The 14552-nt window shown below is 33.1% G+C and overlaps 1 protein-coding gene across 3 annotated transcripts in view; it reads left to right on the plus strand.

The window, feature by feature from the left end:
• The first annotated feature begins 1947 nt into the window (after positions 1–1947).
• CDH10 (cadherin 10) overlaps positions 1948–14552 on the plus strand; it is a 113526-nt gene continuing 100921 nt past the window's right edge. For all 3 annotated transcript variants that reach the window (XM_045888108.2, XM_045888115.2, XM_064595611.1), the window contains exon 1: positions 1948–2224. In XM_045888108.2, the coding sequence (XP_045744064.1) occupies positions 1994–2224 (231 nt within the window). In that variant the 5' untranslated portion in view covers positions 1948–1993. The remainder of the gene's footprint in view (positions 2225–14552) is intronic.

Here is a 14552-nt window from a genome sequence, read left to right on the forward strand (position 1 = left end):
CATTGTTTGAAATGGTTTTATCAAATAATATTTATGTAAAATATATTTTAAACATACCTTAATGATATTAAATCAGTATTAAATAATGCATTTTACTATAGACCCTTCAGGTAACTTATCATTAAATAATAGAAACTAGAGCAATGATGAAAAAAAAAAGATCCCATGCATATGTGGAGCTCCAGTTATTTACCAAAAACTCTTATAGGTAGCATCTCCACCTATTCCTTCCCCAAAATATTGGTCCTTATACTTTTAAAATTATAGATAATGTTATAATTGCATTAAAAATGATCACCAATATATCATACAGGTGTTGAAATATATTTTTAAAATAAAAAAGAGATGAGAATGACTCTTCCTTCAATAAATGTTAAAGCTTTTACAGCAAAGAGCAGATACTCACAAATGACACTCTTCTAACTCTTAGGAACAGTGTGCGTGTCTGGAGAATACCATCCATCATGCCCCATTACATAAAAAGACAAGACATTGTTTTGGTAAATGTTCCTATTACTTAGAATCCAATCAATTTAAGTTTCTGTAAAGTCAGTGCTTTGTAATGTAAAATCATTTTATGTATCAGATAATTTCTATACTCAAAGTATAGCATTACCTGACGTTGTTTTTTAATACAGTTTACATGTATCATGTTGAATGCTGTCGAGAGCTCCACTGTCATTTAATACACTCAAGGGAAATACTGCTTTCCCATTAATCTTATTTGTAAAGCATGTTTGCATTAATCTTTAAATCTTCTTAATGAAACAAAACCAAAAAGAGTAAGCAGATTGCTTACAGATTGTTGTGGATGAAAGCATAAATGTCAGTGTCAATTCTGGAGTACTTAGAATCCATTGCCATGTTAGAGAAGAGGAATTCAATCCTTTCGGCCCCCAAACCACTTTTTTATAACAAGTATTTTATCAGATTCTGAAATAAAAACCATGCCTAAAAGAAAACAAACAAAGACAATCTACAGGGAAGATTTTAAAATAAAAATAATATTGTTAGGATTAGCAATAATATAAATGAAGAATAAAATAATTGTGATTTCAAAATATGTATTTCCATACATAAATGTTGGGGCATAACTATATAGAAAAGGGGATGGTACTCAGATTTTTGAATCAACTTACAGTGTGTTCATTCGTTCAATTCAAATGTTTATTGATCATCTGTGTGCAAGAGTCTGTTGAAGACATTTATTACAGTAACAAAACAGCAGGGAGACAAATATATCCCCATAAATAAATAAAGCACTTGTAGTATATTCGTACATATGGAATATGAGGGGAGGTTTCAAGAAAGACCTGAAGGAGGCAGGAAACAGAAACACACTAGCAAAATAAAACCAAATAAAATCACATGTCTCTGCCTCCCACCCCTCCACTCTCTCCCTCTCCCCAGTCTAAAAAATAAATAAATACATAAAAAACATTTAAACATCCTTGCACTGCACAACAGATACATGTTTTCTATAGTTTATTTAAGTCACTATTTTGTTTTCAGTGTTTTCATTTATGTTGTTACACTGAAAAAATTGACATGCAAAATTAACTACATCTCCACTTTATGTACGTTATAATTCTTGAACACTGTTATGACAAAAGAAAAAATAAATGAAAGCATAATATGTCCCTTCCTTAGAATTTGTTTGAAAGAAGTTATTTACCATTATCTTTTCATAAACATAGACATGTTACTAGACAAGTAATGTCTCCCAAAACTACTCATTATTTTATATAAAAGAGGGAAAGTAAATATTTTGGTTGCTATTAGTTAATCTTTATCACTTTAAGTTTAAAGTGACAGATAACATTCAAAATTTGTCCACTGACTTTTTTTGTTTGTTTGTTTGTTTGAAGCTTTTGGAAACATGTCCAACACTTTGATGAGATGTTGGAAACCAGTTGAAACGCAGTAAAATTCAACCCAGTAAAATAAGACTGCTTTCTTTTCATCCGCGTTGGAAATTTTCAAGAAGTGAACTATGACAATATATCAACTTTTGGTACTGTTTCCACTCTGGGTCTGCCTGCCACATTTCTGTTCTCCAGAGATAATGTTCAGAAGGACTCCCACACCCCAGAAAAGAATTTTAGGTGCACGTGTACCTAGGAGTGATGGCAAAATTCTGCATCGTCAAAAACGTGGTTGGATGTGGAATCAGTTTTTCTTACTGGAAGAATATACAGGATCTGATTATCAATATGTGGGCAAGGTGAGTCTACACTGAAATGGCAAAAACTTATCTTCTTTCCTTGTATGTTTTAAGAATATTTGATGGTTTTTAAGATCATCGTTCTAAGAAATTTGATTCTCTAAATATCCCTAAATCAATTATTGTTTATGGAATATATATTATAATTTGAAAAACTGTGGAATACATAAATCCAGCATGATAAAGGTAGAAATTGAATTTGCGAGAATTAATTCTGTCCATTTCCTTATGGACTAAAGAAGTACTAGAAATTGCACTGTTAGAATTTGTAGTTAGAAATCAATGATAGTGAGAAAACTGTATGTCAAGATACCCATTTAAAATGACTACATATATATATTTCACATTGCTCTTGATTTCAGTAAGGAAGGAAAGACAGTTAAAAGTTGTTTAATATTCTATAGAATGAAAAATCAAATGTCATTAAAAGTATGACCTAAGGCCCCCCCAAATAGCTTTTTTTTTTAAGAAAATTTATTCCAGATATGAGTGTTATTTATTTTTCTTAAGTGTTACTATGGGCACATTTATATAAAGGAAAAATAAATAGAAGACAAGCAGGTAGAAGTAGTTTACTTATTTGCGATATGTGCACATAGACAAGTTTTCATCCTATTTTATTATAAAAGTTAGTGAGGAAAGTTAGTTGTGGTTGGGAGTAGAATGAAAAGTAACAATGAATGCTTCTATATACTACACTGTATTCATTTTCAGTTTTCTTTTTTGGCACTATCTGAATGTGCTAGAAGTTAGATAATGTCTTAAGAAAGAATTCATGTTCATAGTCATGGTTACTTTTATGGACAATATGAAAATATATCAAAGAAAACAGAAATACACTAGCAAAAATAACCAAATATAATCACATGTTAATACATGATTTGTTAACACTGTAAAATTATGATACATTACCGTGATGGAGAATTTTGTATTAACCTAAACTTTAATAGCTTTGTTCAAATGATTAAAATTGTGCTAAAAGTTTTCATCCTCTAAGAAAACTATTTTTAAACTATTTTTAAAACAATTTTTTGAAAGTATTTTTTCATTGATTTTAAAACACTTGGATATGTTTTTTCATGTTCCAATTATTTCAGTCCTTTTTTAAATGTCTGGCAGTAGGACAAAGATGACATTAAAGGTTAAATGTTATGTTGAGGGAGAAGGAAAAGCAACAGCAATCTGAGCAATCTTATGAGAAAGCACATCATAGCCAGACTTATCACGGGTCTCATCTGACTGGATGCCTAAGATCAGAGGGTTAAGGTAAATTTTATGGTTGTTGTGATAGGCAACTTTTAGTTTATGAATGCAATCATGTGCAAATGTAATAACAAAAATCTAGACCAAAGAAACTATAAAGTAAATAGTTTCCTTTGGTTCTTCCTGAACATAGCACTTATTTGACTTATTTGCATGTGTTTTCTATCATCTAGTGCATTTTAATGATTTAATGTGTCGATAAATTACCATTACATTATATACTCTCACATGATAGTCAAGTGACTTCTTACGTATTTTCATTTGTTCTCTCCCAGAAGAATGTCAACACCTTGAGATCAAAGACCTTTACTTCATACTTCACTTTGTCTCCAGCTCTTTGAGTAGAGCTTAATATTTAGTTGGTTGAATTGACCTGCATTGCACTGAGTTGAATTCCCAGAATCATCTGGTACTACATGGCTCTTTGGTGGGGAAAACTAGTCTAGAATTTAAATCCCTATGGGCAATTAAAGCTGATAAATACTTGAGATATATGCATCTCGATATATAACCCAAATTTTATTCTTCCTTACTCTGCTTGATAAAAGCAAATTAAAAACCTTATTTAGATGTAAACATGCAGATCTGTGTATGTCAAAAAGGCAATGTGCAATATTTTAATAAACATACATTAAGATGAATATAAAAATTTCAAATCCCCTAAATATTCTTTCCAATAGTACTTACAATAAATTTATTATATAGTCATCCTTTCTTTCAGAAATTTCACTTCCAGTTTTACTACCTTTAAAGTAGGAATGTAATACTGATGCTATGTGATTTAATGTTTCTAGGTTAGTTTTGATGTAGTAGTAATACATGTTCTAATTACTTGACATATGGGAAGATGATAGATATCCCATTGTAGTGGGAAATATTTGGGGAACTCAGAATAAGAACAGAGAAGAGAGAATCATACTGATGGAGTGAGGACAACACTGAAAGCACATGTGTGAAGAGGGAGAACTTTTTTTTTTTATACTAAACTATTTGGGGCCCCTGGGTGGCTCAGTCAGTTAAATGTCTGCCTTTGGCTCAGGCTGAGGTCATGATCTCAGGGTCCTGGGATCTAGCCCCACATCAGGCTCCCTGCAGGGAGCCTGCTTCTCCCTCTCCCCCCCCCCCCCCCACCCTGCTTGCACGTGCACTCTTTCTCTCTGTCAAATAAATAAGTAATCTTTAAAAAAAAATTAAATACTAAACAATTTGCCAACCAAATTCAATAAAGAATGGATGGCATATGATTTCTCAGATAAAAGCCCGTTACTACTTAAGGGGTTAAAACAGGGGGATATAACAATTGCTTCTCATTGGGTAAAAGCAGAGGGAAGCTTAGGAAAACATATAACCAACAATCAGAGGAGCTAGGATGTAACCTTGTTTCTACCACTGTTTGTCTCAGAGTTATTCAGAAACCAAGCCAACCAAAAATGAACTCAAAGCATTTCTTTGTTCAGCTCTCAATGATCAAAATTTTCCTCTACATCATTCAATCAAATACATTCTAAACCGAAATATATTTGTTGTAAGTTCTTTTTTTTTATTTCCTTCTCAGTGAGATAATCACAAAATTGACTTTACCTTCCATAGCAAGGGGTTTAAAACTTGAACTTCAAGTAATCTACTTCTGTACTATGTTGTTTTCATTTTACAACCTTCTATAGTTGTATTACGGTTTTCCAATTTAAGATTTGAGAAACATTGTGATTATAAACTATTTTTATTAGTTTAAGCACAGCTTTTAATCACAGTTTCTTACTGCCTAATTCAGTTGCCCTGGACAAATAATTTTGAATCTCTAGGTTTCAAATATTCAAATAAAATAAATAATGACATTAAACTAGATACTCTTGAATTTACTTTAAGCTGTAACAGCAAGACAGTTCTAAGAGAAATACTAATTTTATTTACTGAAAAAAAAATTGTCTGCATTTTATGTAATTATTCCCAAGTGGAGAAGAGTATGTTAAAATTAGATTTTTAATCAAAACCAGATACTGAGAAAAGTCCCCAAACACCAAAAATTTAATAACGTACCTGGGTAACAATAAACCTGATTCTGAGTCAGCATAGTAAGACAATTCACTCCAGGAAGTGAAAACTTAAAAATAATTAGGGTAACTCTCTATATTTCTTGATATAATGAAAACAACCAGATGGTGGCAGGTGAGGGGGGTGCTACTGGCCTCCAGTTGGCAGAATCCAAGGATACTGCTAAAAATCCTACAGTGCGCAGGACAGACTTCTGTAGAATTTATGGTTCCTAAGTGTAAACAGTTCCAAGACAGAGAAATCCTGTCCTAGTTTGCCAGTCCCGTTTACATTTTCCCAAACAGCTCAATTTTTACTTTAGTTCTTTCTGGGTTCCTGCTTCTGAACCTGCTCTCAATTATAATTTTATTTCTTCATTCCAGAGTTGCCATGAGTATTCGCTTTTTGAAACTTAGATTTCTTTCAAGGTCTCCTCTCCTTCATGTCCTCTCTAATCCTTAAGGCATACATTTGGTTCCAGCCTCTTGATCATCATTCTCTGTAGACTTGTGGGCTCCACAAACCTACTAGGAATGAAGTATACATTCATTTTTTTCAGTAAATATCTAGAAGGTGTACTACTCAGATACTACTCTCTGCTATTAAGTATATGGTGGCAAAAATATAATTTCTCTGCTCACAAATTATCTGCCTTTAATAGAAGGGAAAATAATAAAGCTAACAGCAAGTTATGGGCTCTTTTAATCTCTGATAGAGCACAGAACCCAAAAGCCAAGAACAGAAAAATAAATGCCAAATATCCCTATGTTCTATCTCTGCAGTACTTGTAAGTAAAGTGGAAATAAAACAGTTTTGGGATTTACATGACATAAATCAATGTTATTAAAAATTGAGATTGGAGAGTCGAGGTATGTACTTCTATTTTTTATTTATCTGTTTATTTCTTTGGAGGTCTTTTAATGTACAAGGCCTCATAAAAGGTGCTCACTGCAGATTTCTGGAAGAGAGATCTTCCAAAAACTGAAAAAAAATGTGATCCATGAAAGAATAACTCAACTTTAAACAGAATACCAGAAATGCCAAGTGTGCCCACCATATTAGACCATGTTCCTTATTGCCATATGGTTACAATCAAGTCAAACCTGGTTACAATGGAGATAGAGTAGTTGGAACTAGATAGAGACAGGAAGCTGCCCCAGCTTCCCCACTGCAGTCTTCCTGGGGTGAACAGATCTGAATCGAGTATGTGGAGAAACTTACACTACATAAGAGTTCAGGGAATTGCAAACATTTTAATGGACATTGAATGTTCTCTTCAGATAGTTGGATATTTTAATAACTGTAATGATATTGTTCTTGAAACTAAAAATTCCAGGTGACTATATATATATTTTTTTTTAAATCCAAACAGGACCAAAAAGACCTACATTAAAAAACAAAAACAACAACAGAAAATTGTTTAGCTGTTCAATATATAGAGACCTGATTTTAGTGGTGGTATACAATTATTTTCTATTTGGACCTTATTAATTGAAGCCCTGGAAGAAAATAAATCAGGATGATTTGATAGACATTGGCAGAGAATCCTTTAGATTAGATGGTTATAGACCTTCCTGATGAAGGGACTCTTGGACTTTTGGATGAACAGAGACATTATTTCCCTGATACATAAAGACCACAAAATAAAGTGAATATGCATTAGAGTTTTTAAGACCTTTTTACACTAATCCTCAAGCAAGAGGTAATAAAAACATTTTTAAATAGGGACATGCCCTGCAGAACCTTGATAATGTTTTCAAGGCAGACGACCTCTTGGTTTTTAATTCTCAAAACACATATAATATTTATATCTTTCAATACAATGATATTTCAGCCAGCACTTGTATAGGGAAAATATGCTTACATTCTCAAAGCTTGCTATAATATATTAACAAAGCAATATTTATGAAGGTATTGAATTGCATTCCAGATACACTTGCATTGAAGATAAAACTTCAAAACCACACATAGGTGTTTTGAAGATAACAAAGGCTGTCAAAAGGAATGTATATCCAAGATTTATAAACACAAAGAGAAGCCATATTCATTCATATTAACCTTTAGATGATCAGGTAATACGGGTTTAAGTATTTTACATATTAACATTATAGCATATTATTTGTATTATACAGGTCTTACTGTATTTTTTAGGAAATTGGTTTTGAGTTTAGGTCAATGTGCGAGTGTTTTGTTTTTTCCCATTTAAAATAAGAGGAAATAGGCTCCCTTTTAGCAGTTTCAAAATATAGCAAAAATAGCAAAATGTCAGGTGTTGAATGTTAAAAAAAATAAGATAAATAGAATTAAGTATGGGATGCTCACATGTAAATAGCAACCACAGTCATCCTTTTACTTATAAATTCTTACTGATAGTAGTGATAACATATGTTTACTACACTCTTCCATGAAGTTATTTACATGATGTGTTACCAAATATCAAGATTATTCATATATACATGTCATGACTTCATTTTACAACCTTCTTGAAACACGTACACACACATACCACCTAAACACATTTACCACACTCCGCTGTCCATACTGTCCTCGAGGGATTTGTGGGAAGTCTACCCTCCCATCCTCCGTCTTTTCCCCCTTGAGTTTCCCCCTTTGAGTTACTAACTCAGAAATGCTGTGAATGTTGTGATCTTTTGTTTCCCACCAAAGCCTTCCTTTTGTATATTCCTGTCTCATGTTCACAATTTTATTAATTATTATACACCAATTGTATACCCACAGAAGCTGCTGCTTCTCTTTTTCTTCAGCTTGTCACATAGCCTCTTTTAAAATCTACCTCCCTATGTTATATCACTTGAAATTATTTTTATTGGAATATATTTTAGATAAAAGATAATTATGGATTTATTCTCTAATTTTTTTTCTGTTAGGCCAATGAATTCACAAAGACTAGTAATACTTGGAAGTAGATAGAAGTAAATATTATTAAAATAATAATAGACTGATAACACAGAATGACTCAAAATTTTTCTGTGCCAAATAAATTTTGAAAAGCTTTACCTATTACAGAAAAATAGTCAAATTCAAATAAAAATTTAAATTACAATTTGACCCATCATTTTTCAAATATAAACTTTTAAGAAACATAATCATTTTATAATGAAGATTATGTGAAAAGTCGATTACTTTTAGCAAAAACTTGAGAGAAATCTCTATAGATGAAAAAATGCATTAAATCTCACATAAATCAATGTAATTTATCGTAACAGGTGCATGTGTAATGGTCATGAAGCATGGGAAATTATTATTACGGTATTATGAATTTCTACCAAAGCCCTCTCATTTTCTTTCTTGGAGACAATACATAATTATATATTCAATTAAATTTTGTCTCCATTGTACTGAAGAATAAGGTTCTATCAGTAAAGAAAATCAAAAAGTGGGGTGGTATGTTAGTATTTGCTCATCTATGTCTCATACTTGGGTATATGTTCATATATTCAAATTCTCAGTTGCTTCTTATGAACACATGAAAAGGAAGGGACACTTTAATAAATTTTCTGAAGTGAATTGTTAAATTTTCACGTAATGTAGTTACATTTTTACATTCATTTTATTAAAGAATATTATTTAATCTTAATATTTTGTTTTATTATCATTATTATTACTATTGCCATTGTTATTGTGATGTTAATTGGGTAAATGTTCATGGCTTCTCATAATTGTAACTAAAAGCTAAAATAAAGAACAGTATGAACATGTAAGTTTCCATGTAGATGGACTAAATTTAAGAAAGGGAGCAGGGGCCCCTCGGTGGCTCAGTTGGTTAAGCATCTGACTCTGGATTTTGGCTCAGGTTATGAGTTTGGGGTCCTGGGATCAGCCACGTGCATGTGTGGGACTCTGGCTCAGCGGGGGTCAGCTTCTCTCCCTCTCCCTCTGCCCCCCTCCAATGCATGCATGTGCTCTCTCTCTCTCTAGCTTTGAAATAAATAAATAAATCTTTAAAAAAAGAAAAGGGAGCAGTAATTTTGCTGGGATATGATATATACACCTTTGGTTCTCTCTTTAGAACCCAAATCTACAATAGGCAAAGGGTATTTTATGTAAATTTCATATTCCCTCTTTAGGTAAAATTCTTTCACTAACTTCACATTTTAAACCATACTTTATGTGTTTATGGATTATATAAAACTATTAAATTTAGAATTTTAATTTAAGATGTTAACTCTCATCACAGTACTAAAATTATTTTACCAAGTAGGAAATTCTACCAAGTAAGAACATATACTATTATAGACATTTTTTCTAAAGGAACATTTCCTATTTTGGCTGCTGTTTAGCTTAAATTCCATCAGTGAACTTCTCAGTTCAGTGTTGTGTCTTCCAAGTACCCCCCCAAAAAGCTCTGAGACCACTGAGTTTTTCAATTTTCCTTGACACCAATTTTGTCACAAACCTGCATCAAATCTAGTACCAAATTTAGTTTGTACATATGCATTTGACTATTCTGAGTCTAGCAGAGCAGAAGGATGGAGTTGTGAGTCATGAATGAACCGAGCTTCTGCATCCGTGACGGTTGAGTTGAAGGGAAACAATAAAGAGATAAAGTAAAGATCAAGGACATGACTTTTGATTTAAAATCAAGTAACAGAGAGGTAGAGGCAGAGAAGGAGAAGCTGGGTGGTGGGGAAGAGGAGCAAGAGTAGGATTATTATAGAGGCCAAACAAGAGAAAAAGCTCCAAGGAATAGGTAACTAATCTTGTTGTGTAAAGCAAATGCAACCGAAAGACAAGTGTAGCAACTTAAACAGTGTGGACCAAGGAGAAAGATATTCTAATAATCTGAGACAAATGGCAGTCAGATAGATAGCTTTGGTTTAGACAGAAGAAGGCAACACACAGTTTCTCATAGGCATGTTACCATTAGACAAATTAAGTGAAGAGTGAGAGATATTTTGAAATGATGAAGAGCTAGAGATAGGATATTATGATGTGGACAGAAAAAGAGGATGTGAATGTGCACAACAGATGCACTCACTTTCCTTATTAAAAATTAGAATTGAAGTGGCTCCTGGGTGACTCAGTAGGTTAAGTGTCTGCTTTCGGCTTGGGTCATGATCCCAGGGTCCTGGGATTGAGCCCCATGTCAGGCTCCCTGCTCAGCAGGGAGTCTGCTTCTCCCTCTCACTCTCCCTCTGTGCTCTCTCTCTCTCAAATAAATAAATAACTCTTAAAAAATTTTAAAAACATTAGAATTGAAAATATCTATTAAACTGGCAGTCAGTATCACACATAATCATAATCACCAAACAAAAAGAGTATTCTCACTTAAATCACCAACAGAAATAAAACAATTAAAAACAATTAGCACCTTTCTTCTACTAATATTTAACATACTTCTGGAACCAAAAAAAAAGTGGTGTAAATATTATTACATATAGTTTTATGATATAATTTATAATAATCTGAAACATCCTGAGATATCCTGATAATGATAATTATAAAATTTGTTTTATTTATGATTACTTAATATTCTAGTAATCACATCAGGTAGTTTTTTATTATCTCTCATTTACAAGTAAGAAAAATATGTCCATATTGTCTAAATAAGTTTTCTAAGGGCACCAATCAAGTAACTTGTAGAGCTGGAGTTCTAACCCAGAAAGTATGACTCCAGAGTATATGCTAACCGCTATTACACCTCATTACACCATTCTTATTTTTTTAAAGATTTTATTTATTTATTTGAGAGAGAGAGAGAATGAGAGAGAGAGAGAGAGCACATGAGAGGGGCCAGGGTCAGAGGGAGAAGCAGACTCCCTGCTGAGCAGGGAACCTGATGTGGAACTTGATCCTTGGACTCCAGGATCATGACCTGAGCCGAAGGCAGTCGCTTAACCAACTGAGCCACCCAGGTGCCCCTACAACATTCTTATTTTTATTAATATTATGTGTGTTACCTCACCAAAAAAATTATATTCTTATTTAAGCAGTAGAATGGTGAGTATGTTAGCTGACTTTTCTTAATGACATCAACAGAAAACTAAAATTGTGTAGGTAACAAGAATATTCCCTTTTCTTTCTTTCTTTCTTTCTTTCTTTCTTTCTTTCTTTCTTTCTTTCTTTCTTTTCCTTCCTTCCTTCCTTCCTTCCTTCCTTCCTTCCTTCCTTCCTTCCTTCCTAAGATTTTATTTATTTGAGAGAGAGAGAGAGCATGAGCAGGGGGAGGGGCAGAGGGAGAGGGGGAAGGAGACCCCCTGCTGAGCAGGAAGCCTGATATGGGGCTCAATCCCAGGACCCTGGGATTATGACCTGAACCAAAGGCCAATGCCTAACCAACTGAGCCACCCAGGTACCCCAGGGATATTTCTACCATATTACAGAGATGTCAAATTTATTTTGTCATGTATTTATTATTTAATTTATATATGGAATGGATAATGCTTTCACTTTGTATAAAATTTGAAGGGTAAAATCGAGTATTCAGTTAAAACTAAGACTCCCGCCATGATCCTCATACATCCATAGTTCTCTTCCTAAGAACCAATTGCATTTCCCAGGTGCTTTTTGGCAGTGGGTATATGTTTCAAGAGACATTATAGAACTTCGTAAACACACATGTATGATGTATGTTTTTACATAAATGGTGATGTACTTTATGCAATCTTATATAATGTGTTTTTTTAACTTAAAAATATGACTTGAGAATCTCAGTTTCAGTACATAAAGATATGCTACATTAAAAAAAAAAAAAACTTTAATAGCTGCATAGTATTCTTTCCTGTGGATGTATCATAATTTGTTTTATCATTTTCCTTTTGACAGGCATTTAGTTATTTTAAAAAATCATTTAGTAATAATAGGAAATTTATTTCACACATTGCTAATATATCTTTAGGAATATGACTAAAAGTGGAGATGCTGAAGCAAAGTCTTGAGAAATTTTAAACTTTCATAGGTATTGCAAAATTGCTCTCCAACGATGTTTCAATTTATCATGCCAACAGCAATGGATGAAAGTAACTATTTCCCCACAATTGTATCCAATCTCTGAATTATCATTTTAAAATTTTTCCAGTCTTATGAATGAAAACATATTTCTCTTATTTTAAATAAGGATGGATATTTCTTCATGTGTTTAAAGCATTTCCCATTTGTTTAAATGAGTGTTTATATCTTTTACCAATTTTTCTACTGACAAGGTAGGTGTTTTTATCTGTAAGTTCTTATTAACTGATCTTTATTTTTTTTTAATTTTCCAATGTAATCCATACAGAAGTTTGAATAAAACACATATCTACACTTTAATGAATAAATATAAATCAATGGAAATGGAAAATTGCTAGCCTTATGAAACCCTCTCTATGGATGTATTAACAACACCATTTATCCCTTATGAAGGTGTCAATAAGCTTCATTTTGTGTTAATAATGCCTTGCTTTTCTTTACAGTTTGAAATTCTATGTAGCCATTCCTAAACAAAATAATAGAGTTTTAAATATTTCTGAAATTAGGTATAATCATTGTTCATATATTCTTTTGTGTCTTTCTTCTTTTGCTCATCTATATGAAATTAACCCATATTGTTATGCAGAGGATCTCTTTATATAAATATGTTTGGATTTAGTGATATACTATTAATAATGGATCTATGATGTTGTTCCTCCCCACTAGCTTTGCCTATCACTAACAGTGCTTCTTTGAACATCTGAACATGCATCCTGATACGTATGTATATTGAATTAGTTTAGTGTATATAATTAGGAGTAAAACTGCTCTGTGTCTAGCTTCAATTTTTCCAGATAGTGCCATATTAGTTTCCTAAATTTTAACCAATACATATTCCCACTGGCAGTATATGAGAGTCCCCGTTACTCTAGACATACAAACTTGTTATTTAAAAAATCCCCCCCCGAATCTAGTGGTTTAATTTGCATTTTCCTAAATAATAGTGAGATTTCATTTCTGTGAAAACATTTTTCAAGTGTTTTATCAATTATTTCTCTAAGTCATCTATTCTTTTCTTAGGGATTACTTCATCCCCAAATCCATAATATGTGTGGATCAGGCACCTATTATTTCACTAGGTCACTGAATAAAAGACACATCCTATGTCATGAAACTCACATTTTTAGTGGAAATGAAGGCAAGTTAAAATAAACATAACAAATCCATTATTGATATGTTAGAAGATGAAGAGTGCCATAAGAAAAGAAGAGATAAAACAAGGGGTGAAGAATATTGGGGGATGAGACATAGCAGATGGTAGTCAGATACTTCCTCACTGAGAAGGTGATATCTGAGCAAAGGATTTGAAGGAAGTTAAAGAGGTAACTAAGCAGTTATCAGTGGAATATATATATAAACACACACATATACATATATATATAATTTTTTTTTTTGCACGAAGAAGAAATAGTTACTGCAAACACTCCAATCAGGAGGTTTCTTGTGAATATTCAAGGAATAGCAAGAACGTGAGTATGGAACAAAGGAACAAGAAACAGGTGGTGGAAAGGGAAGGCTGAGAGGTAATGGGATGCCCAGAGCTTGTAGAGGATAGTAGACAGAATAATGGCCCCCAAAGATATCCACATCTTAATTGTCAGAATTTGTTAATATGTTATTTTAAATAGCAAAACAAGACTATGCAGCTATAATGAAATAAAGGACATTGAAATTGGGAGAGTAGCCTGCTTTATGCAGGTGATCCCAATGTAATCACATGGGAAGAGGCAAGAGGGTCAGAGTCAGAAAAAAGATGTAACAGTGGAACTCGAGGTTAGGGTGATGAGCTTTGAACATGGAGGGAGCAGTGCAAGCCAAGGGGTGCAAAAAGCCTCCAGAATCTGGAAACCTTGAGGAGGTACCTGAAGCCTCCAGTAAGAATGGAGCCCTGCCAACACCTTGATTTTAAACTTCTGCCTTCCAGACCTATAGGAGAATTAATTTGTGTTGTTTTGAACTACTGAGTTTGTGGGAATTTGTTGCAGCACAAATAGGGGGCTGAGTGTGGACAGGACCTTGTAAGTATTCTGACTTTTACCCTGAGTGAAATGGGAAGATATTGTAG

The sequence above is a fragment of the Mirounga angustirostris genome, unplaced genomic scaffold (assembly GCF_029215605.1).
Source record: "Mirounga angustirostris isolate CCGP_5_RB_7025 unplaced genomic scaffold, mMirAng1.0.hap1 SCAF_7, whole genome shotgun sequence".
Classification (NCBI taxonomy): Eukaryota; Metazoa; Chordata; class Mammalia; order Carnivora; family Phocidae; genus Mirounga; species Mirounga angustirostris.